This window comes from Vicia villosa, linkage group LG2 (genome assembly GCF_029867415.1).
Source record: "Vicia villosa cultivar HV-30 ecotype Madison, WI linkage group LG2, Vvil1.0, whole genome shotgun sequence".
NCBI lineage: Eukaryota > Viridiplantae > Streptophyta > Magnoliopsida > Fabales > Fabaceae > Vicia > Vicia villosa.
In genome coordinates this window covers 137,934,771-137,958,966 of record NC_081181.1, presented here as the reverse complement: position 1 = coordinate 137,958,966, position 24,196 = coordinate 137,934,771, and the positions used below count along the sequence as shown (strand labels likewise).

At 34.2% G+C, this 24,196-nt stretch overlaps 3 protein-coding genes across 4 annotated transcripts; 2 read left to right on the top strand and 1 right to left on the bottom strand.

Moving 5' to 3' along the window:
* The first annotated feature begins 1,719 nt into the window (after positions 1–1,719).
* On the top strand, positions 1,720–8,678 carry LOC131652207 (histone-lysine N-methyltransferase CLF). The gene is made up of 18 exons (XM_058922006.1): positions 1,720–2,082; positions 2,417–2,518; positions 2,634–2,959; positions 3,260–3,421; positions 4,167–4,251; positions 4,445–4,600; positions 4,691–4,738; positions 4,811–4,882; positions 4,965–5,315; positions 5,469–5,659; positions 6,315–6,450; positions 6,551–6,774; positions 6,937–7,068; positions 7,217–7,310; positions 7,696–7,743; positions 7,814–7,942; positions 8,029–8,106; positions 8,236–8,678. Exons 1-18 carry the CDS (start codon positions 2,011–2,013, stop codon positions 8,425–8,427), a joined length of 2,598 nt encoding a protein of 865 aa, XP_058777989.1. The 5' UTR covers positions 1,720–2,010; the 3' UTR covers positions 8,428–8,678.
* A 605-nt stretch (positions 8,679–9,283) lies between these two features.
* Positions 9,284–12,382, top strand: LOC131652205 (PI-PLC X domain-containing protein At5g67130-like). Of its 2 annotated transcripts, XR_009298634.1 has the most exons (8): positions 9,284–9,860; positions 10,044–10,181; positions 10,285–10,383; positions 10,470–10,773; positions 11,046–11,269; positions 11,345–11,431; positions 11,523–12,005; positions 12,135–12,382. XR_009298634.1 is itself a non-coding variant. In XM_058922004.1 (7 exons), the coding sequence occupies exons 1-7, from the start codon at positions 9,657–9,659 to the stop codon at positions 11,712–11,714; spliced, it is 1,248 nt and encodes a 415-aa protein (XP_058777987.1). In that variant the 5' UTR covers positions 9,284–9,656; the 3' UTR covers positions 11,715–12,382. The 2 variants fall into 2 exon arrangements, 1 of the variants encoding a protein (XP_058777987.1); XM_058922004.1 differs by having other exon boundaries at positions 11,523–12,382.
* Positions 12,383–12,419: 37 nt separating this feature from the next.
* On the bottom strand, positions 12,420–13,753 carry LOC131652206 (F-box protein At5g67140). Its single transcript, XM_058922005.1, has 5 exons — positions 13,547–13,753; positions 13,320–13,466; positions 13,021–13,156; positions 12,755–12,853; positions 12,420–12,602 (listed from the first exon to the last, which is right to left on the bottom strand). The coding sequence occupies exons 1-5, from the start codon at positions 13,633–13,635 to the stop codon at positions 12,438–12,440; spliced, it is 636 nt and encodes a 211-aa protein (XP_058777988.1). The 5' UTR covers positions 13,636–13,753; the 3' UTR covers positions 12,420–12,437.
* Between the last annotated feature and the right edge of the window lie 10,443 nt (positions 13,754–24,196).

Here is a 24,196-nt window from a genome sequence, read left to right as displayed (position 1 = left end):
TAATTTTAAATGTTTATTATTTTATTATTTTATTCAATTTTTAAATATATTTTTCTCATACTATTAATAATTGATAAATTTCTAATTTTTTTCCCTTTTTTAAAATATTAAAACAATTGATAATAAAAAATTGATGAAGTATCATTTAAGAAATGGTTCTTCCACAAATTAGATGAAGAGTGACACAATTACCCTCATGTAATGCAGGAACGCCAACTTGCATATGTTAGTAGGAATTTCCGCGCAAGTTTCCTGTTTAGGTTTCCAAAAATGAAGAATTTTCATAGGTGAGACGAAGATGGAGAAGGAAGTCCTCCGAAGACATTTTGGAGACGGGGACGAAAACATATCCCCTGCCCCACGATTTTTCTACTCCGCTTAGGATACCATTATATCTTTGATTAATATATTTTTAAATTTATATATAAGTTTATTTATTATATTCATATAATTTAATCTAATGGAGTGAAGTAGAACTGAGCGGAATAAATCAAATATTCCATTATATTGTTTAAGTACTTATGTTAATTTGACAAAATAGAACATACACAATTAGTTTATTGTGTTACATACACTCTATATTGAGTGAAATAAAATTTGAAGGATGTTATTAAATAAATTCTATCATGTTCTATTCTGCCTATCCATTATTTGCAAATTCAACCAATAAAATATGATTACATACCCTTTACTCCAAATTTCATTTTATCAGTTACTATCCATCTAAACATATCTTAATTTTATGTTTGGTTTTTCGTTTGAAACATTTAAAATTGATTCTAAACGTCTAAAATTAATTTTAACATAGTTGTTTGGTTTCGAATAGAATTGATTATACTTTTAAGAATTGATTATACTTTTAAGAGTTGATTCTATTTATTGTTCATCCGACTTTTGCACAAATTTATCCAAATATAAATCACTTTATATTCAACTCATTTTTAATCGAAATTAATTTTACAAAATCAATTCACTCAATATCAATATTTTTTAAAATAGAACCACACAAACACTAAGTCCTTTATAAAAATTCAAAGTTTGCCAATATAATAATTCATAAAACTCAAGTTAGAGTGAATAAAGTGATATAGAGACACGATAACTCAATAGTAAGACTCAAACACACGTTAAGTTTTTTATAAAATCCAAAGTTTACCGATACAACAATTCTTAAAATTCAAGTTAGAGTGATTAAAGTGACGTTGAAACGAAAATATTCAATAGCCAAGAATCAAACAGACGCTAAGTCCTTTATAAAAATCCAAAACTCTGTCGATACAACAATTCGTAAAATTCACGTTAGAGTGATTAAAGTGACATTGGGACGCGATAGTTCAATAGCTAAGAACCAAACACACGCTAAGTCATTTATAAAAATCCAAAGTTTGCCGATACATTTCGTAAAATTCAAGTTAGAGTGATTAAAATGACATTAAGACACAAGACTTCAATAGTTAAAAGTTTAACACACGCTAACTCCTTTACAAAAATCTAAAATTTGCCGTTTCAACAATTCTTAAAGTTCAAGTTAAAATGGTTAAAGTGACATTGGAACTTGAGAATTCAACAGCCAACTCAAAAGCAAACCACCATTCATGGAAAGATGAAGACTGAGAATTCTATTCAAACTTGCAAGCAACAGAAACAGAAAATGAGGAATAAAGAAAGATAAAGACAAATAGCCAGATAAGGCATTTCTTGCCAGTGCCTATACAACAGTTCCTATATAAATTTCAAAACCATCCACATTCCCCCCATTCCTCACACACTTCACCCAACAAATAAAATACTAGTACAATAAAAGTCTTCATCTAAAGCGGCGGAAAAATAAAATAAAATTGAAAGCGTCTCTAACATATTTATTTTCTTTTATTTTTTTTATTAGATTTTCGGACAAGAATTAGGGTTTCATCTTTCAACCCGCCAAATTAAATCTGTATGAAACGGATCCGGTCCGATTGCCAATTTCCGACCGGGTTCCGATAAGCTTCGCCGCCATTGCCGCCCTCCATGGCGTCGAACACTCCGCCTCCGCCTTCCCGGACGTCGTCTTCTAGATCCGAGCCTCCTCTCGATCCTTCCGTATGCTTTCTCTATCTCTTCACTGCAACTTTCATTTCTCACTTTTGCTTCCGAATTCTATTTTTGTTTTGCTTTTCAGCTTCAATCTTGATTTGCATAGTTATTTCGTTAGATTTTTAATCTATTGATGTGTAAACAACTCTACTGCATTTTTTTGGGTTTAGTTCCTAAGATAAGTTGAAACTGAAGAAGTAGCTGCATTGTGTATAAGGAAGTGTTTGCTTTAACTACATGTTTAGTGTGGCTTTTAGCTTCTTTGAGTTGTAGTTATTTATTGATTAATGAAGATAATGTAATTGTAAGTGTGATGATTTAATGTTTGTTTACAATGTAGACAACAAAAATGGAGGATACTGGTCCTGCGGTGAAAGAAGTGTTATCGGTTATTGAATCTTTGAAGAAACAAGTTGCTGCCAAACGGATTGTTTCGGTCAAGGTATAATAGCTTAAACTCTGATTGTAGTTAGTTGTTGATTTTATGTTTGGATTTTTTGGTTGTTTGCGATAACATGCCGTGCCGCGTTAACGTGTGTGTGTGTTTGGAATATCAGAATAGAGTGGAGGAAAATAGACAGAAGCTGGCTGGTATTACTAACCAGCTCTGGAAATCGGCGGAGGAGAGAAAGACGTGTGACGTTGCGGATACGGATAAAAGTCTGGATCTGTTGACTAAGAGGCAACAAGAAGCGATTGATATGCATAATGGTGTTTGTGCTGGTAATGATGATGGCGAGAACAATGGTAATCATGGAGATGACCATGGTTCTACGGCAGTTCTTCTAGGATCTAATGTTGCTGTAAAGAATGCTGTTCGGCCTATCAAATTACCCGAAGTAAGGAGATTGCCGCCTTACACCACATGGATTTTTCTGGACAGGTTTGTTTTGCTTTTCAAGTTATGTGATGCTATGTGATTGTTAATATTAGATGGTAAAGAGTTAGAGGTAACGAGATTATAAATCTAGTATTGTAAAAATGAGCATGTTATGGTTGTGGATTTGACATGTTGAGAGTCCCACATCGACTAGATATATGACCTAGATGGTGTTTAAGCTTAGCTTGTCCTCACACGAGCTTTTCAATTTATTAATTTTCAGCTATATAGTTTTCTTCTATTTTGAAGTAAAAAAATCTGATCCTTTGAAGATCTGTGCTACTTGTGATAATTTGTTTGCAGAAATCAAAGAATGACAGAGGATCAATCGGTTTTAGGTCGGAGGCGAATTTATTATGATCAAAATGGTGGCGAAGCACTTATTTGCAGTGACAGTGAGGAGGAACTAATTGATGAAGAAGAGGAAAAAAGAGAATTTGTAGAACCAGAAGATTTTATACTTCGGTTGGTATACTTTACCAAACTATTATTGGGTGCTCTCATTGTTTTCTTTTCTCTGTTAGATGTTCTTTGTTGGCCTATAAAATAATATTGCAATATATATTTGAGTATTATGTATTACGTTAATAAGATCAAGCTTTTAGATTAGAAAGGTATTGAGTTCATATTTTGTCTCTACATATAGTGTCATTACAATTATTTATGCACTCAAAGACCTCCACTTGATTTTAGCATTTGTTTTCCATTGAACTGTCTGAAATACTTCCTAATTTGTTTTCTTTTTCGTTTTTAATTGAAGCATATTTGAAGTAGGATGTCAGGGGGACCATTATCTTTTGGTTGACCATTAGTGGCTTCTAACAGGATGTTTGACAATTGTTTTCTTCTTTTTTTGTATTTCCTATACACAGAAGGACTCAAAAGAAGATCCTTGATCAGTTATTTGCATAATTAAGTCCTTTATTGAGAAAAAGAGTTAGTGTTTATGCATATTTCATACAATTCTTTGATATCTTCGCATTTTTCTGTAAAAAGAATTGCCATGATTAAACTTATATTAAAATATGTTGAGAACAATGATTCTGTGCTTGGTTTCTCTTGTCAATTCTGCCGCTTCCATTAAGGGCTAATGAAACCCTGCAGTTGTTATGTATCCTTCTACTGTTATTTTATATTTAGATATTGTTTTTCTGTGTGTTGCACTTGAGACAGTTTTATGGATTTCATAATGTCTGGTTTTGTTTTACAGCATGACTATCAGCGAATTTGGTTTATCTGAGGCTGTTTTGGAGTCACTGGCTCAGTGTTTTTCTAGAAAAACTAGTGACATTAAGGTATAATTTTGTCATGCATCGACCTTTGTTGTAAATAATATTCAATTTTCTCAACCTTAATGTATTCTCCACTTCTGCCACCTCTCAATTATTCTGATGAAAACTTGTCGTAATGTAAGCTTTCGTTCAGCTGTTTCCAATTTGATCTGTGCTAGCTTTAGAGTTATGAAAAACCATCAAATATCTTAAACAGGCCAGATATGAAACTTTTTGCAATGAAGACAATGCTGGCGGGGACTCTAAAAATGGAGATGCACAAGATAATTCTCAAATTGACAATTCTTTTCTGGAAAAGGATCTTGAAGCAGCTCTTGACTCTTTTGACAACCTCTTTTGTCGCCGATGCCGTGTAAGTTTCTTTTCCCATGAAGGCACTGAATAGCATGCAGTTTCTTTTTTCTCTTTATATCTCATTTGTTGTGGTATTTTCATTATGCAGGTTTTCGATTGCAGGTTACATGGATGCTCCCAAGATCTTGTATTTCCGGTAGGTTCTACTTATGATTTGCTTCTTATGGAGTTGTCTATCTGCGTGTATCTTAACTTTGTTCATAAATAGGCTGAGAGGCAACCTCCCTGGAATCCTCCTAATACTGAAAATGCACCATGTGGGCCAAATTGTTTCAGATCGGTGAGTACTGGTCACTTCTTAAGGATCTACCGATAGTTTCTATAACAATATACTGAAGTTGCCCATGCTTTCCTACTTATAGGTACTTAAGACAGAAAAAATGCCGAAAGTCACATCTTCTACTCAGACTGATGTTGAAGACAAATCCTCAGGCAGTGTTCTATCTAGGAAAAAGTCTTCTGGTAGAAGGCGAATAAAATGCAGCCAAAGTGAAAGTGCTTCATCTAATGCTAAGAACATATCTGAGAGTAGTGACTCAGAGAATGGTCCTGGACGGGATGCTATTTCAGCTTCCCACTCAGCTCCACCTAAAGCTAAGTCAGTAGGGAAAAGTGGAAAAAGTAAGAGAAACAGTAAACGAGTGGCCGAACGCGTTCTAGTTTGCATGCAGAAACGGCATAAGAAAACAGTAGCTTCTGATTCTGATTCCATTGTAAGTAGTGTTCTTTGTTCAAGTGACATGTATTTAACTTCAATTATTGCCAAGATAACAAAACACAATTGATTTACTATACAAGCGTGTCAAATTTCTTATTATTGAAAGATCTAGAAGGGTTTGGCTTGTGATAATCTTTACTTAATGCAGAGTGAAGCTCCTGACCGCCCATCGAATGATTTGGTTTCTGAACCACATGTCATGAGTGGGGAAGACAACACAAGGAAAGAAGAGTTTGTGGATGAAAACATTTCTAAACAAGAAATGACAGATAATAAATCTTGGAAAGCTCTTGAAAAAGGGCTTTTAGAAAAAGGAATGGAGATTTTTGGCAAAAACAGGTCAGATATGTTTAGATTGGAGATTCATGTTTTTCTGTCTTTATTTACCAGATGATATGATATAATGCATGAATGTTGTAATTAGTATCGAGGCGAGATATGTACATGTATCATGTATGGGTTGGATCACAATTCCAATTGTTTATTTCTACATACTAGCTTGTCTTCATTCAATAATAGACCAGATTGCATCCCGTATACGGGTAGGGAGTGAATAAGGAAGGGTCTTTTGAGTGGATTGTTGTTAGAGTCTAGAGAACTCAGCGTTGGCTTGGAGACTTGATCCTTTCTTCGATTTTGTTCATTTTACAGTGATACTTTACTATACGTACTAAATTCAATAGGAATTCATATCGTATTGCTTACTTAAAATAAGCTCATCTGCAAAGGTGTGTGAGGCTTACTGATCGCTTTTTTTGGATAAATTACATATTATCATGCAGTTTTTGTCAGTGTCAACTTAAGTTTTATTACATGTAGTTTTAGATGTTCCACTTGTGACTTGTCTGATGCCTACTTTCATTTTGAAATTGTCACTTCTTTAAACTATGATGATGGGCTAGGCTAGGAGAATGATCTCCACATTCACATTACCTTTAGACAAGAGGTACCGATGGACAGTCACCTAATAAGTAGCAACTGATTTTTATTGCAGCTGCTTAATAGCTAGGAATCTCTTTAATGGTCTAAAGACATGCTGGGATGTTTTCCGGTACATAAATTGTGAAGAAGGGAAGTTGTCTGGTTCTACTGGGGATACTGTGAATTCTCTTGTGGAAGGCTATTCCAAGGTTGATTTTGATGCAACTATACTTAGTTCAATATTTTCTTTACTCCATGTTACTTCCATATAGTGCTTAACTGAACAAGTTTTGATCAAATGAATGTAAGGGTAATAATGATGTGAGAAGAAGATCAAAATTTTTACGTAGAAGAGGAAAAGTCCGTCGTTTAAAGTATACCTGGAAATCTGCCGCTTATCATTCAATCAGGAAAAGGATTACAGAAAGAAAGGATCAGCCCTGCCGACAGTACAACCCATGTGGATGCCAATCAGCTTGTGGAAAGGAGTGTCCTTGTCTTCAAAATGGAACCTGCTGTGAGAAGTACTGTGGGTAAGCTTTTAACTCGCCCAAATAGCATTTTGCTCAATTGTCCCGTGCTTTGGTGGTTTCAGAAATTCCTGTGGTTATTATACTTATACCTTAAATTGATATATGTATTGTGGCTTGCATCGAATATCTATTAATTTGTGTGATAATTGTTTTGATTTGAAGATGTCCCAAGAGTTGCAAAAACCGATTTCGTGGCTGTCATTGTGCGAAGAGTCAATGCCGAAGTCGTCAATGTCCATGCTTTGCTGCAGATAGGGAATGTGATCCGGATGTTTGTAGAAACTGTTGGGTCAGGTGAGGCTTACATGTTTTTTGGTTGTGTCTGTGTCAACATTGCCTCGGTCGTTTGTTAGTTTCATTGTCCTCGAATGATTTCTTATATTCATGGATATATTATTATATTTCAATGTTACTTACTGCTATTTGAGTCAAATTATTGTAGCAGCTGTGGCGATGGCACTCTTGGGATTCCTAGTCAAAGAGGGGATAATTATGAATGTAGAAACATGAAGCTTCTTCTCAAACAGCAGCAAAAGGTTTTTATTTATTTTCCTTGACTGCCTTTTTCAATTCTAGATAGACCTATTTCCTTTCATTCCAGAATATATACATCAAGACCTATTTGTTTGTTTTTTTGGAGAAGTCATTCCCCAAAAAATAATACATAGTGAAACCTATAATTTATTATGATTGGAAAAAGTAGATGAGATCATATCGTGAACAGTAACTCCCTGTTGGTATATAGTACGTGTTAGGAAGGACATGGGTTTGCATGGGACTTTGGTTTATCTTATAATGCAATCTTCATTCTAAATGCCTGTGTTTTGTTCTTCCGTGTAGCTATCTATATCCTTTTAAATGATGTTTCATACTCTTTATTTTATTTACCATAATGGCAATTTATGTCTAACATTCCTTCAGGTTCTTCTTGGACGGTCTGATGTGTCTGGCTGGGGAGCATTCTTAAAGGTATTTATCAAGTTGATTGTTTAATTTGTTTAGGTGTCGTTTTTCCTAATGCTATTTGGTTGAACTCCAGAATAGCGTTGGTAAGCATGAATACCTTGGAGAGTATACTGGAGAGTTAATTTCTCACAGGGAAGCAGATAAGCGAGGAAAGATATATGACCGTGAAAATTCATCTTTTCTCTTTAATCTGAATGATCAGGCAAGAGTTTACTACTATAGATCTTTGTTGGAGAATTTTTTTCCTTGCATTACACACTTCACATGTAAGATGAATCTTGTTTGCAGTTTGTTCTTGATGCATATCGAAAGGGTGATAAATTGAAGTTTGCAAACCACTCGCCTGTTCCAAATTGTTATGCGAAGGTATTCAATTTCCCCCCATCAACTGCTTTTATAACTGAAAATTCTATTTCACATTGCATTTTGATAGAACATTCAAGCATTCATGGATTTTTGGTGTTGTTCATGGTCACTCTCTGCTTAAACTGGCAGGTTATTATGGTTGCTGGAGATCATAGGGTAGGAATATTTGCCAAGGAGCGGATTAATGCTGGGGAGGAGCTGTTTTATGATTACCGCTATGAACCCGATAGAGCTCCCGTTTGGGCTAGGAAACCAGAGGCACCTGGATCGAAAAAAGAAGACGGTGCTCCTTCAAGTGGTCGGGCAAAGAAGCTTGCTTAATAGGAATTTGTTTAAAATTCAAAAATCCATTCTTTTAGGTATTCTTTATCACAGTGAAAGCATTTTCATTGATAGCTGAAAGAATTATTTTTGGAGTTCTTTTGTTCACAGTGGCAAGGCCATACAATTGTAATAGCATAGATAAAGCTACACTCAAATATTCATTTTCACAATAGCTAACTGTATTAGCTATCCCAGATATATATTAGCGGAAGACTTCATGTAGTTTTCAACTCTTACAATTTTTGTTACATTGGATAAATGCAGATCACTAGAAAATTATACAAAATTTTATGTCAAATTTGTGATAGTTTATCATGGTGAAAGTTTTGCTTATTTGAAAGAATATTACATTGGATAAAATGTTTTTTGAATGTTAAATGACCTCAGACTTGGTCTAAATGACTACAATTATATACAGGCAACATTGGCATGATGATATAAGTTTGGGGTGCTATGATTTAGAGTTGTTTGTATTCTAGAAAATTCAATGATTTTTTACAAAGTAGATATAATGTATGCGTTAATCATATATGAGGGAAGTTTGGTTTGTTTTTTTTAAAGCTTATTATACATACAATTTATCAATTTAAAAATATAATTAATCGTTAATCGTTTTGGAAAGTTTTGGAAAGTTTATAAGTTTTTAAAATATAATTAATCGTTAATACTTTCAAAATTTAAAAATATTATGTCCATCCATTTATCAATTTTTACTAATACATTTTTACTAAAAATGTGATTTTTTTCTCTCTTACTCTTAAACACTTCCTCCCTTCTATTTCTTCCAAATTCTCAATGTATTTGTATATTTAAGTGAAAATTGTATATTGAACTTTTTTAAAAGAGGAGGAAATTTCAACTATAATCAAGAAAAATGCATGGAGAAGCTACGCATATATACAAAGGCATGAAAAATATGGTGATGAAACAGTGGCCTCTAGAAGTAGAAGCAAAGTCGTGGCAAGAAGCAACGTACCCCACCATATGGACAGCATAAAAGAGATCCGAGAAAGCAAGATAAGAATTAGACAGAGTGGATCACACATAAGAAATAACTTGGTTTGAGAGGTGGGGTTAAAGTTTAACCTCTCAAAAGCCTGCTTTTTACAACTCACTGTGGAGCCAAAAAAAGAACACTTTATATTTCTTAATTCAAGTTAATAATTCAATTATTATTTATAATCACTTTCATCAACTTTCTCTTCCTTCTTCCACCCTTTGTTTCTATGAGAATTTCCAATTTCACTTCCTTTTCTTTTTTCTTTCATATGTTATTCGTCTACTTATTATCACCAGAGAATTCACAGGTTGTAGAAACATGCTCATCCGCTACAGATTGTGGAACAGGTTTTTATTGTGGCCATTGCCCTGGTATCGGTAGGACTCAATCTGTCTGCACTAGAGGCCAAGCTACAGTTGTAACATCCATTGTAAGTGTCTCGGATTCAATCTCATGTTTCTTTTGTATTTGATTATGAAACACAGACACATATACCAGACATGACATGTTGGGTCATCCCAGACAGACACCAGACTCAAACACGCCTTTGATATGAAATGTCTTTGTTATTATGTTTTAACTGTGTATTGTAATTTGTAACTAACTTATGAAGGTGAATGGATTGCCCTTCAACAAATACTCATGGATCATGACACATAACTCATTCAGCATAATGGATGCACCCTTTTTGAATGGAATTCAAAGGCTTACATTTTATAATCAAGAAGACACTGTCACTAACCAATTGAGGGTATTTATTTACTTTTTTACTTTATTATTTTTAAATAAAAGTATTGTTTGGTTATTTATTTTTTGATTCTTATTATAAATTTGTTTGGTGAATGTTGTTTTAGAATGGAGTAAGAGGATTGATGTTGGATATGTATGATTTCCAGAATGATATTTGGCTATGTCATTCATTTCAAGGACAATGCTTCAACTTCACCGCCTTCGTAATCTTATATAACCCTCTTTGTTATTTATTTGAATGTATCTGAATCTGCTTTTGTTGTTGTAATGAGTTTAATCTTGTTTTCAGCAACCTGCAATAAACACTTTGAAAGAAGTGGAAGCATTTTTGACTGAAAATCCGACGGAGATTGTCACCGTTATAATTGAAGACTATGTGCGTACACCAAAAGCATTGATTAATCTTTTCATAAATGCTGGTCTTGATAAATATTGGTTCCCTGTGTCTGATATGCCGAAAAGAGGTGAAGATTGGCCTACTATAACGCTGATGGTTCAAGCAAATCATCGACTTCTTGTTTTCACTTCTGATGCGTCAAAAGAAGTTGAAGAAGGAATAGCTTATCAGTGGAGGTACATGGTTGAAAATGAGTGTAAGTCCAATGCCCTTGTTTGATTGATATTCACTGGATAAATAGCTTAATTAAGTGCTTATCATGCAAGTGTTTATGTATAAGTAAAACTGCTTTCATATAAGGTATAAGCGATTTTCATATACTATTTTGAAGAGCTTATGAAAACAAGCTTAAAACAACTTATGAACAAAAAGCTGGCACAATCAGTATCACAAATGTTTATGTCAGTAGATAAGCTTAATAAACTGATCCAAACAGACTTAACAATGTCATGTTTCACTAACTTTCAGCTGGAGATTCTGGACTTCATCGCGGTTCTTGCCCTCGTAGAAAAGAATCAAATCCGCTAAATTCTAGAAGCGCGTCACTTTTCTTGCAGAATTACTTTCCAACATATCCGGTTGAAGCTGAATCGTGCAAAGAGAATTCAGCTCCACTGGCAAATATGGTGAATACATGTTACAAGACTGCAGGAAATGTGCTGCCTAACTTCATCGCAGTTAACTTTTACATGGTATTCTTCATTCTTCTGGTTGTTAATTCAAATTCTATAAACATGAACACCTCAACAAATGGAATTTTGATGCAGAGGAGTGATGGCGGTGGTGTTTTTGACATCGTTGATCGAATAAATGGCCACACATTATGTGGATGCAATACAGTCGCTGCCTGCGAGGTTTGTTTGCATTCCTTGCCATTTCTTTGTGAACTTTCTTCTTGATTCTGATCATTTCTTATTCATGTATGTTTTCTGATGAATTTTGCAGGAGGGAGCACCTTTTGGATCTTGCAAGAACATTTCTATACCAAGTACAAGTCCAGTGACCAACACTCCCAGAAGCTTTAATGGTTACGTTCAGTTTTCAGTTAAATCAGCTTCACGAGTCCATTCTCCAAATCGCTTGCTTTTCCTCTTGTTTTACTTCCTGCTTACAACAGTACTTTTGCAGTTTCGATGAGTATTATCATATGCAAACTAGGTCTGTCAAGATAAGTTTATGGCATTGTCATATTTGCATATCATATGCGAGATAGTGTCGACTCTCGAGTGAGGCTTCTAGTATCTTACTATGTAGTATAGTGGATTATATAGCCTCAATCTTGAAATGTCATGGAATGGTTTAGAAGTTAGAAAATTAGGCAACAAAATTTCAGTAAAGCAAAGGCTATAATCAAGAATCTGAAAAATCATCTGAGGTAGATAGTAACCAAGATCAAGAAAGATCAAGAACATATCTGGAGCATTTCAGGTATGTTTCATGTTTTGCATTCTAGACTCGTACGCTTCGATTACTTATCCGCCATCGCATGTGCATAATATTGCATGTGCATTAATTGTCATGCCATCTCACTAATATTTACAACGTTTCCGCTTGCAGGTTTTCTACCAAAGCATCAATCGTCGATGACATAATAAGAATTTTGCTCAATCAGGATAATTTGAAACTGTTTGCCATGGAAATGGTTTATTATGATTGAATCCTAACCATACATAAATCTATAATACCAGTAAGGTACTTCAATCCTGTCTTATGACTTATTCTATAAACGAAATCTTTACAACATGATGTTTTCTATACATTATTCAAGAAAGAATATTGATATATTCATCTTTTTATGAATCAAATTGAAGAGTACAATAAGTAAACAATCTGTACATTAAATAAAAATGAAATCGAGCTTTAGATTTTTATTTGAAGAGTTGGACTCATGATGAGTAAATTGTTAAGACATTCCACAGGAACTCTTGTTCCCCATACATTCATTGATTTGAGCTTCAGGCATTGATTAACTAAGGCGATAAGTCCGTTCTTTGTAACGTGACGGCAGCTCCACAGAACAATTGTCTGAACAAGAACAAGAAACAATCTTATATGACATGGATTCATGTAATGTAAAACCAGATTTATGTCATCATGCACATAAAAAATTGACACAACCTAGCATTAAATTTGACACAACCTAACATTAAATTTGACACAACCTAACATTAAATTACCTCCATTTTTGGGCAACTTTTTGCAATGGCAAATAGAGATTCATCTGTGATAAATGTACCCCCAACATTCAGATGCCTTAAAGATCGAGTTCTGGATATCTGTTATGCAAAAGGAAAACACATTAAAATTATTCAGTTCCAACAGTTTAGTCTGCAAAAGGTAACAAATCCCAGAATACTACAACATCGATTTCCCGGACATAAGTTTCCTGCAGCTGCACACGCGGCTGCAGGGCTGTTGGATCAAAAATAGATGATGAACATACCAGTTGAACAACTCCTTCATCTGTGATACCAGTCAAGCCCCATAGCGAAATGGATGTGAGATTGCCGATACACTTTGCATATGATATTCTGATCAGTCCAGCGTCGGTTATCTGACAACTCCAGCGGCTTCTTGGTCTGAAAAATACAAAGATCATACAATTCATACTAAGCTTTTGACTTTCATACATAATCAAACACCATAAAAAACAATATGCTAGAACACAAACATTCAACCAACCTTATCATCAATAACTACAAAAGGACAGAGAATTATTAAAATTAGGAAAAGAAAACTTACATATCAAGTTTTCTAAGGTTGTAGGCATGAGAAACAAGTCTAGAGGTAGAATCATCATCCATCTTCCAACCAGCAAAACTTAGATTCTGTTTCCTTGCCAGAGATTCCTTCACCCCTTGTTTCCATTTCTTGCAAACCTTGCCAGCCCTTACAAAACCAAATATTAATCAATTAAAAAAAAAAGCACTTATATATAGTATGATCCATGAAGGGAATAATCAACTTACTGTGCCAAATCAGTGAAGGAAGTGAAGAGAACAAAAATATGAGCCAATAAGTCAATAGGTAACCGATCAATCTCAGCCTCAAGTTCCATAAAGCAGATTCTCCAAACTCACCACTCACAATATAGAAAATGAAATTCAACTATAAAAATTGCTTCTCAAACTTAATATCTATATGCGTGTTGGAAATGGCTTTTGGTTCCATCAAGTTAGCTTCTTGTTTATTTAATATATCATGATTTAATAATCCAACATGAAAAAGTGTCCTCATGTTTTCGTCATAGTTTCACCATGTCTTTTTCTGCCACGTAAGCTAATTCTTTTATATGTTTATCTATTTTGTTTTTAAAAAATGGTGGCATTTACATGTTTTTATTTACACACAAATTCTAGAATCTGGTAACATTGTTATAACAGATTCAGAATCTTTTGATTGTTTCTTTTCTGTTTTATGTTTAACCATGTGAGCTTGGTGGCTACTGGCCATAGATGGGTCATGGGTGGGTTTTTGTTTTGTTTTCATTCATTGAATCTTTTATTTTTTGTAACATAGTTTTTCATTTTAATACACTAATTATCATTAATTAAATTTTTTTATTATTTTAATATAAATTTTCCTTTTAATACACTAATTGATAAATTACTCAAATAATTGGAACAATCAGCTTTTTTATATGAATAAAAATCCTCTCAACGAAACTAATTTCTCAAATTTAACAGAATTAATAGTAGAATTTTTGAGATTGCTCATTATATTTTATATGTTTTTCTTAAATCTTATAAAATATAAAAATTGTTCTTTTGCTCCATCTTCATAATATATTTGAAAAACACTCTCAATATATTTGGTTCAACGGAGGGGAGGGGAGGGGAGGGGATTTAATCGAGGGGAGGGGAATGAAGGGGAAGGGAGGGGAGGAAATTTAACTAAATATATGTTTGGTTCAAAGAAGGGGAGGGGAGGGGAGGGTAGGGATTTTTAACAACAAGTATGTTTGGTTCACAAGGGGAGGGGAGGGATTTTAAAATCAATTTACCTTTTCATCCTTATAAATATTATTATTTGTGCTTAGTAAAAATAATTCTTAATAAAAACTTGTTCATTCATAAACCATAATATAACCGTAAACAACAACACACATTAGTTGAACTATATATCTTCAACGCAAATCAAACTATTATCTGATCTTATGATTCATCTAACTGAATAAAACAATTCCTATAATTAAAAATAAATAAAATAAGGTTAGAATATTAAAAAAATTAAATAAATAATATTAGAGTTAAAATTTTTATTTATAACATAAATATATTATATTTACATATATTGTATGTATAATGTTATTATTATTATTAATAGTATAATAAAAAAAGTCTTATTACTATCATATATATAAGAACCGATATAAGTATAAGTATGTTATTATTATAAAAATAATAATATAATATCAAAAAGGGAACTTCAACAAAATAAAAAGAAAAAACTCACCTGAAAGGAACAACGCACCAATAGCAACTACACAATAGAAAAAAATAAACGTGAAATAATACGGAGGGAAAATCTAGTCTTTAATAATTCAATAAGGACAATCTTGGAATTAAAAAAATAATTGAGGTTAAAATAGAAAAAATAATATAATTATGATTACTAAATCTTCCCTCCCCTCCGAATCCCTCCAATTTGGAGGGGAGCAAAAAGTGGGTTTAGGAGAGATTTTGCTCCCATCCCCTCCCCTCCCCTTATTAAAAATGAACCAAACACAAATTTTTATAAATATCTCCTCCCCTCCCCTCCCCTCCATCTACTCCCAACCAAATAGACCCTAAAATGCAATCTAAATACAAATGAGTATGTCTGAATAGTGTTCTCTAGAAACACCATCCGAATAGCGCTATCTAGACGCATCCTCCATATAACCTCAAAACTATTTTTTCTCTTCATTCAATAATTTTTGAAAACAAAAGAGCAAATATCTCAAAATTAGTCTTTGCGTGACAACTATCAACATTTAATCAAAGTCTCTCATTCCTACTCTTACTCATTTAAACTAAGTTTGTTATTTAATTTCAGACATCCCTTCTATCGAGTTGCATTATTTGAAGAACATTAGGTAAACTAATTCCTTGTGATATGGTGCATTTGTTTTCTACCTAGTTTTGAATTAATGTATATTATATTTCAGATAATTCCTAAGTTCTATCTATTTGTGCTGTTTGTTTGAGTTTTGATTTTTTTAAATTTGAGAGTTAGGATTCTGTCTGAGTTTGTTCTCTAATTCAAAATCGTATGAAAACACTATCGGATAATGTTATCCGAACACTAGATATTTACCTATATTTTTAATATGCGGACATTATACAATGTATTTTGTGTTGGATTTTAATAATTTTGATATGCTTACTGGGTGAATATGACAGAAAGGGAGACCTAGACGAGCACGTCCAATTTGTCAACGAATGGCTGGACTACTTCAACGATGACGTAAACTAGAACGAGAAAGTTTACGGATTAAAGTTTGATGACGAAAAATGATTAGATCTTTCATTTCGAATCCCCTAATTATACCTGTTGATGAACTGTGTATTAAAAGAATTATAATTATGTTAAAATATCACCTATGAATTAACAAGGCCGTAGCACCTAATTCTTTGGTGTACATGTCACTAATTTACACAATAATTCCCTAATTCCTTAAGCTAATTCAAAGTTAAACTAGGTGTTCTAAGTTCATTAATTCAAAAGTCACAACTTATAATTATCTATTCATATTACTAAATTGAATAATTGCTCTAGATCGGATCGCTAGACTTACGATCAATAATCTCTACTCATCTGTTATCGATTTACGTGCTCGTTAACACAAACCATTAAGATCCTGAACAATTAAATAATAATAACATAAAAGCATTCAATTAATCTCAAAAAGTCATATGATCTGACAAAGTACAATTAGGTTCATCTCAAAAGACCTAATCTAAATTAACACAAATACTCATACTGACAAGTACAATTACGATGAGTTGATAAGAAATGTAACTTAAATTCAAAGAAAAATATGCTCTTTAAGGGCTCAATTCTCCAAATTCGTGCTCTAAAGCTCTTGACCGTCACTTTCTATCTTAAATTTGGAACCCCTAAAAAATAACCAAATTCTACTTTTAAAGTTGCAAAAAACGTGTAAGGAAATCGTTGCTTCGCGCCCAAGAAGTCACCATTATGGCCACGGAAATTCTAGGAGCAAACTTAGTTATTTTCTTCCTTTTTCTTCAAATTTTCACCAAGTCCACATGTCTCACTCTTTTGCAACTTTGTTCGATTCTTCCACATATTTTTTTTTGACTTTTGCTCATTATTTCACCGATCCTGTCAAAATTACTCGCCAATTTTACATAATGATAGATTGTCTCCAGAGCTTAAGAAAACAAGTCGACGCTTCTAATGAGTTGATCGAGTAGCTTGTTTTCTCCTTCATCGGTAAGTGAAATGCCTATCTTCGTTACTTGATGGGTGAATGGGTCTATTCTGACTTATTTCAGGTCCTCCGTGGGCATGAGTCTCCCGTTGTTAGAACCCAACCTAGGATCCCAATCATCAATGTTTGCATCAAGGGCTTCAGTAAAGGGGGAACCCATAAGGGTGAGTTATTCCGTTTTTATCACCATGCTGTTCTAGTAACTCCCTTGAGCACTCTGATGATCTTCTTAAATTGTCCTGACTAACTCACCAGACATCACATACTTTAGGACCTGATATAGAGTGCATATAATTTCCCCTAAAACATTGATGGCAGGGCGATCTTAGTTGATGTTGCAAGGCTACCCGGTATCTACAATGAGATAGTTGAATTAAATCACCCTAGAGTTTTCTCCCTCGTAAAAAGTTGTCTGTAGGGTTACGTGTTTTCACCTAAAAATCCTATTAACTAACCCTAAAAGGGTTTGATGTTGTTGGGATCAAGCTGAATCCTCTAAAATCATCCTAAAATAGGACATAAACAGAACTACCAAGATCTATCAAGACTCTCTTGATGTCCCAACTACCATGTTGTATAGTTATGACCATTCGTGAGGTAGGACTCCGACGACATCTCTGTTAAAGAAGGTGATGTCGATTCCTAATTCCCCTCGTTCAACTTTTGAGTATATGATGTTCATGGTCAACACATATTTAGTGCATTTCCTCAGGAGGATTTGAAACTTCCTCCACCATAGAAGTCTCCTACTATGGCGTTAACCCTAGAATATGGAGCTTTATAATCCATCCTTAGATGATTATCACTACAACACGGAAGACATACAAAAGCGCTTATTTTGGGCTTTAAAAGCGCTTTAAAGTGCTGTCAAAGCCAGCGCTGGCGTAGGTAACAAAAGCGCTTTTGAAAGCGCTCTGGTAGACCCCCCTATAAGAGCGCTTTTTCCAGAAAAGCGCTCTTGTAGACCCCCCTATAAGAGCGCTTTTCTGGAAAAAGCGCTCAGGTAGCTCCCCCTATAAAAGCGCTTTTTCCAGAAAAGCGCTCTGGTATCCCCCCCTATGAGAGCGCTTTTTCTGGAAAAAGCGCTCTGATAGCCCCCCTATAAGAGCGCTTTTCCAAAAGCGCTTTCGTAGGTTGCGTATTTTTTTATTTTTTATGCCTTTTTTTTAATCTTTAGCAGCGCTTTTTGTAACAAAGCGCTTTCGTATGTGGCCCTTTTAGAGCGCTTTTTAAAAGCGCTGTCGTTGCTAAATGAGGTATTTTAAAGTGCAGCCTATAATTTGAGCCTCCCAGTTCGACCTATAATATTTTCGACCTGTAATATATTTTCAACCTGTAATATTTTTGACCTGTAATATATTTTCGACGATATATTTTCAACCATCGGTAGGACAATATATATATACTAATATAATACCATTATAATTAATATCCAAAATTATATATATACATCATTATAATTCCTGTCAAACAAACTAAATCTGTAACATCAACAATATTATACTTCAAATATTGGCAACAGTATGAACAAATTTAGTAACCATATAACCTAGAGTACTATAATTTGATACTTCAAATCGACACAAATCCTACACGAAAAACTGATGAATATAAAATTGACACAAATCCTCTTTGATTTCTTCCAACTTAAGTCTCGTGTAAGAAGCAACGCGGAATTCGTCAAAGTACTACAGAACAAAAATATAATATGAATGATTTAGTTAAATGTAATAAATTATAAGAAATTAAGTTCACTAAGTTATAAATCCATACCGTGATTGGAATTTCTAATTGATTCGTTTGAATGATTTCTTTCATAAACCTCAAAACATAGTATCCGCAGTCTGAACTGTTTCACTGTATCGGACACTACATAGAAAAACAAATAACATTTTATAGTTGTACGTCTTGTTTTATCAAGTAGCATAAATATTATAAGTAAAATTGTGAAAAATAATGTACCTGCACTTTGATCCAAGTAATGTTGTTTGATTTTGTCCAGGATACCTGTGCGTCTCGTTGACTTCGGAACACAGGCCCTGGTTGTTTAGGCCCAGAAATTAGCATAGATAACATCATGTACTTACGCTTCATACATAGCCACGGAGGTAGGTTATAAATCATAAGAATCACAGGCCATGTGCTATGCGAGATACTTTGAATACCATGCGGGTTCATTCCATCAGTAGACAATGACAAGCGAAGGTTTCTTGCTTCTTTTCCAAATTCAGGATAATCAGTATCAACTTTCATCCACTGTGGTGAGTCTTCCGGATGTCGCAACTTTCCATCAATAATTCTTTCATCTGCATGCCAAGTCAAGTGTCTTGAATCGGTTTCACTACGATACATGCGTCTAAATCTCGGAATTATAGGAAAATACCATAAGACTTTGGCAGGAGACAACTTTTTCTTATATCGAGGGGCACCGCATTTAGGACACTCATTCAACGCTGCATACTCATTTCCAAACAAAACGCAATCGTTTGGACATGCATGTATCTTATCATAGCTTATTCCAATAGAGGACAACATCTTTTTGGCTTCATACGTTCGATTGGGAAGAAAATTATCCTTTGGTAGCATATCTTTCATAAGGGCTAATAACTCTGTGAAACTTTTATCCGACCATCCATTGTCCGCCTTTAAGTTGTACAACTTTAACACCGCAGACAATCTTGTGAATTTTGAACAACCATCATACAACGGTTTCTCTGCATTGCTTACCAACCTCTCGAACATTTTGGGACAATCCTCAAGATCTTCTTCAAGCGCTTCTGCAATCTCTTCGACTCGATCGCAATCTTATGTGTCTGTGCAATCGTCGTTTGAAGCATACTTCGGTTTACACCTCGGCTCAACATTCCCGTTACTTTTCTCACCATGCAAACTCCAAACTGTATAACTTCTATCAATTCCAAACCGTAGTAAATGCGATGCCAACTTATTCCCGTCAACCTTATCCCCATAACAGCAACCCAAGCAAGGACATGACATTCGAATCGGTTCTTCGGAGTGCGCAACCGCAAACTCAACGAATTCCCATACCCCTTTCTCATACTCTTTCGACATTCGGTTTGAATTCATCCATGTCTTATCCATGTCTTAATTAAGCTAAACAAATGCTTCTTGGTTTCTCTATCAGGTACTAAGGAATTCTGTCAAGATAATAAATAGCTATCATCATTATGTCTTGATCAAAATACCTAGTGAGATCCTATAAAGTGTGAATAATAGAATGTTATGCAACTATAGTACAAAATTATACTATAGATAGGAAGTTACAGTTATCTCGATTGTTTGAGTCTCTAAAAGAATACAGTACCTTATTTCAGCCTACCCCCGCTTTCTTAAAGAAGACATTACCTTATTTCAAGGTAATATAAGTCCACAAACCAAAAAACTGATTGAGAGACACTAAATTGAAATTAAATAGAACCATAAACAATAAACTATAAGCAGAAAACAACAAACTATAAGCAAGAAGAAAGGGCTAGTAACCTGAGTTGGACTTGATGTGGGAGACGGGTAGGTTTGAATCGGCGTTGTACAAGTAGAAACCAAAGGCTTCAAAGTAACTGTAAAATTAAACACACACACGATGCTGTTAAATACACCACTACTAACACAATATCAAAAAAACCCCAATCTAGATTGAACATATTAAAATTAGTTTCTATACTGCAAAATTCATCATAATACCAGTAATTTGAGAAAGAAATTTACCTCGGATGTTACCGAACTCAAGAAAACGCCAAACGTCGAACTAGGCCGGGAAACGATCAAACTTTCACTCTACACAAGTTACCCCTATAGCAAATTCACAAAGTTAGTAACCACTAAGACAAAATTGATTGAAAGATTCTAAAAGAACCTACATCCTAATAGACACATGAAATTCAGTCCTTCAAATTCTAATTTAAACATATAGAAAAGAAAACGTAATTCTCATATCTATATATTAAAGATGCTTGCTTGAAAATCACACACACTAAATACAGTGAAAATATTAGTAACTGAGACTAAATTTGTGGCGCAGGACACAACAAAACACATACTGTCATCGCCATAGCAGCGCCATTAAAAAAATTATCTCATTTAACTTGGTTAATGTCCTAAGCTAACAATGAAGAATACGAAGACGACGGAGAAGATGAAATAATGGTCATTGAGTCATTGCAATTTAGCTTTGATACGATACAAGTTGCTACAAATCACTTTTCAAATTCAAATAAAATTGGGCTACTAATTCTCAGTATTATAGTATTATAATGTTGATATAATATATCATTTTCAACACAGGACATTGGTGGAATCATGACAAGACCAAAAATGGGTAACAAAACTGTTCTGTTTCTTTCTACTAATAATAAGTTCTTCAGAGGCTAATTAGTATCAGTTTTCATTCGATTCTGCAAATTTATGGCTTCTGCAAATTACTAATAATAGGATTCAATAATACAGAAAACCCATTCATTAAAACCTAACACAAAACCCTAAAACTACTACAGACCCTAAAACTACAATAGTGAATTTCGCTAACCTTCACAAAGTGAAACTGCTCAGCTAGAACGGCGGCGGCGACGAGAAGATGTTGAGTGGTGGTCGGTGTTGTAGAGGTTGGCGGAGGCAACAGACGTTGAGTGGTGGTTGGATGTAGCTTTTGTTAAGGATGAACGATGAAGAAGAGAACAGTGAGGGCAGTGAAGAACAGTGAGAACGATGAAGAATAATGAAAGACAAAACGCGTCTGTTTTAATTTGTTTTAAAAAATTTAACTTTAAAATGACCTACGTCATCGCTTTTCAAAAGCGCTTTCATAGGTAACCCTATACCAGCGCTTTTTCTCTAAAAGCGCTTTCGTACCCTATACCTATACCAGCGCTTTTTGAAGCGCTTTCATATCTACCCCTATATCAGCGCTTTTACAAAGCGCTTTCGTAAGGTGGCCTATACTAGCGCTTTTAGAAAGCGCTTTTGTAGACATACCCTATACCAGCGCTTTTTTAATGTTTTTTTAGCGTGTTTTTTAATTTTGTTTTTAGTGAAGCCTATGCCAGCGCTTTTTCCAAAAGCGCTTTCGTAGGGGTGCTGCTAAAAGACAAATTTGGCATAGTGTATGGAAAGGACGGTGAAAGATGTGTGACACAAGTTAGTTTTACCCGGGCCCGCAATCGCCGTCACTATTTTGATTAAAAAGTGAAGGTGTGTGTGGTATCCATATAAGGGTAAGGGATACTCAGAGGCCTTAGTAGTTTTATAACAATTAGGGTGGCTAAGGCTTGTCTGTGACAGCGAGAAGCCTTGTATGGTGGTAAGAAAGATCATCTCACGTGAGATGAGAGCCTCTTTGGTATGCATAATGCTAGTTAGGTTATGATCTATCTTCTCTAGTTAGGATGGATGTAATTATAGAGGTCCTTTGGCCTAAGGATTCCTTGAGAATGATAACCTCCCACTAGTAAATGATGGACCGTTGAATCCTTGTTTTCTAGGAGGACGTGAATCAACTATTGACTTTGACTTCACTCTGACTAAGAAATGTCTTTCTCAACGTTACCTATTAATATAACATTAGGAACGCTATCATGACAACGATCATTACATTCTAACCTTTATAAAATTAGCTAGACATGGAAATAAAAGTAAGCCTATAAAAGCGTGTAGGAATGGTATTAAAGCGAGTGTGGGAAGTAAAATAATGTAAAGCAAGACAAAGAAATAAAGGCAAGCATGTTAATAACTAAAGTAAATGCGGGTGCGGGAAAGTAAATTGCGAGGAAATGTAAATGGTGGTATGATGAAATTCAATCAAAGTAAATTGCGAGGAAATGTAATGGTGGTATGATGAAATCCAATCAGAGTCTTTAAATCTGGTACAAGCGGAAAGTAAATTGCGAGGAAATGTAAATGGTGGTATGATGAAATTCAACCAAAGTGCTCCAAACTCGATTATAGACTCAATCAATAGTGTGACAACTCTTTGATGTGAAGGGATTGTCACTTTACAAAATCTGACAATATGTGGCTTAAGTAGTAACTAAGCTTGGATGAAAACGAAAATGAAATGAAGTTGCTATTTATAGAGGTTCTTGAAGATGCGCAAAGAGGTTCTTGAAGTTGCTTTTTCAGTTGCATACTTGAAATTTGAAGTTACTTGCCCATGAAGTTATAGCCTAAATACTTGAAAATACTTAAAATTTTTCTAAGTCTTTGAACTTTCCAACTTTGACTTTTGTTGACTTTTTTATCTTTGATTGATTTTCTTAATTTTTCTTGATCAAATGACTTTAATAGTCATATGTTGATGATTTTGATCTTCAAAAGTCCATAGTTGACCAATTTTCTCAAAAGTCAAAGGTTGACTTGCATAAACAAAGATCAAGAAGTTTTTCTAAATTAGGGTTTTGAAACTTCGAGTTTTGAAATCACACCTAAACCTAATTAATTTTTATGATTAAAATACCAAATTCTAAAATAGAATTGGTCTAAGGGTACATGATGAAGTTAAGGAGACATGGTCCTAACCCTAGAATAACACTCATAAAAGTATTAGCAAACTATTTGAAGAAATTATTAAAAGGAAAATGATTTTTGATATTTTAAAACACCTAAAAAAAGGACTTGTTTTGATTAATTTCTTAATGGTAAAATAAATAAAATTTATGGATTTTTTTAATCATAATATAAAAATAGACGACATAAACAAACAACACAAAAAAGAACAAATTAAAAAGATTAATTTTCCTATTTTTAATGATTTTTCAAATTTTGATAAAAAATGAAATAAAATAAGTGTTAAAAAAAAACTTTTGGCCTTGGTGGGTGTTGAACTCAGGCCCTCATGTTTGCAACACAAAACTTAGCCACTGGGCCAAGCACACGCATTTGTCATTGGGCCCATTCAGTTAGCAAAGCAAGTGAAGAAAGATGGAAAAAAAATAAAAGCAAAAGGTTTGGGGCGAGGGGGATTCGAACCCCAGACCCGAGGGTCACACATAATACACACACTTTAACCAATTGCGCTAGAACGATGTAGTCAGTAGTAACATGGCTACCATTAAACTTAAAATAAACTAACATTTAAAACTGAAAAATGGAGCCAAGCCCCTTTCTTCTTCCTCGTTCATCAGCAACAACAACAACAATGGATTAAATTCAAACTTTCTCAATCTTTGAT

Bases quoted from the DNA above. Each gene is read 5' to 3' on its own strand.
- LOC131652205 (XM_058922004.1), top strand. From the start codon at position 9,657: ATGAGAATTTCCAATTTCACTTCCTTTTCTTTTTTCTTTCATATGTTA. The intron at 10,182-10,284 runs GTATTTATTTAC...ATGTTGTTTTAG, and splicing joins CTGTCACTAACCAATTGAGG to AATGGAGTAAGAGGATTGAT. The intron at 10,384-10,469 runs GTAATCTTATAT...TCTTGTTTTCAG, and splicing joins GCTTCAACTTCACCGCCTTC to CAACCTGCAATAAACACTTT.
- LOC131652207 (XM_058922006.1), top strand. From the start codon at position 2,011: ATGGCGTCGAACACTCCGCCTCCGCCTTCCCGGACGTCGTCTTCTAGA. The intron at 5,660-6,314 runs GTCAGATATGTT...TTTTTATTGCAG, and splicing joins GAGATTTTTGGCAAAAACAG to CTGCTTAATAGCTAGGAATC. The intron at 7,744-7,813 runs GTATTTATCAAG...GTTGAACTCCAG, and splicing joins GCTGGGGAGCATTCTTAAAG to AATAGCGTTGGTAAGCATGA.
- LOC131652206 (XM_058922005.1), bottom strand. From the start codon at position 13,635: ATGGAACTTGAGGCTGAGATTGATCGGTTACCTATTGACTTATTGGCT. The intron at 13,467-13,546 runs GTAAGTTGATTA...TGGTTTTGTAAG, and splicing joins TCCTTCACTGATTTGGCACA to GGCTGGCAAGGTTTGCAAGA. The intron at 13,157-13,319 runs GTAAGTTTTCTT...TGTATTTTTCAG, and splicing joins AACCTTAGAAAACTTGATAT to ACCAAGAAGCCGCTGGAGTT.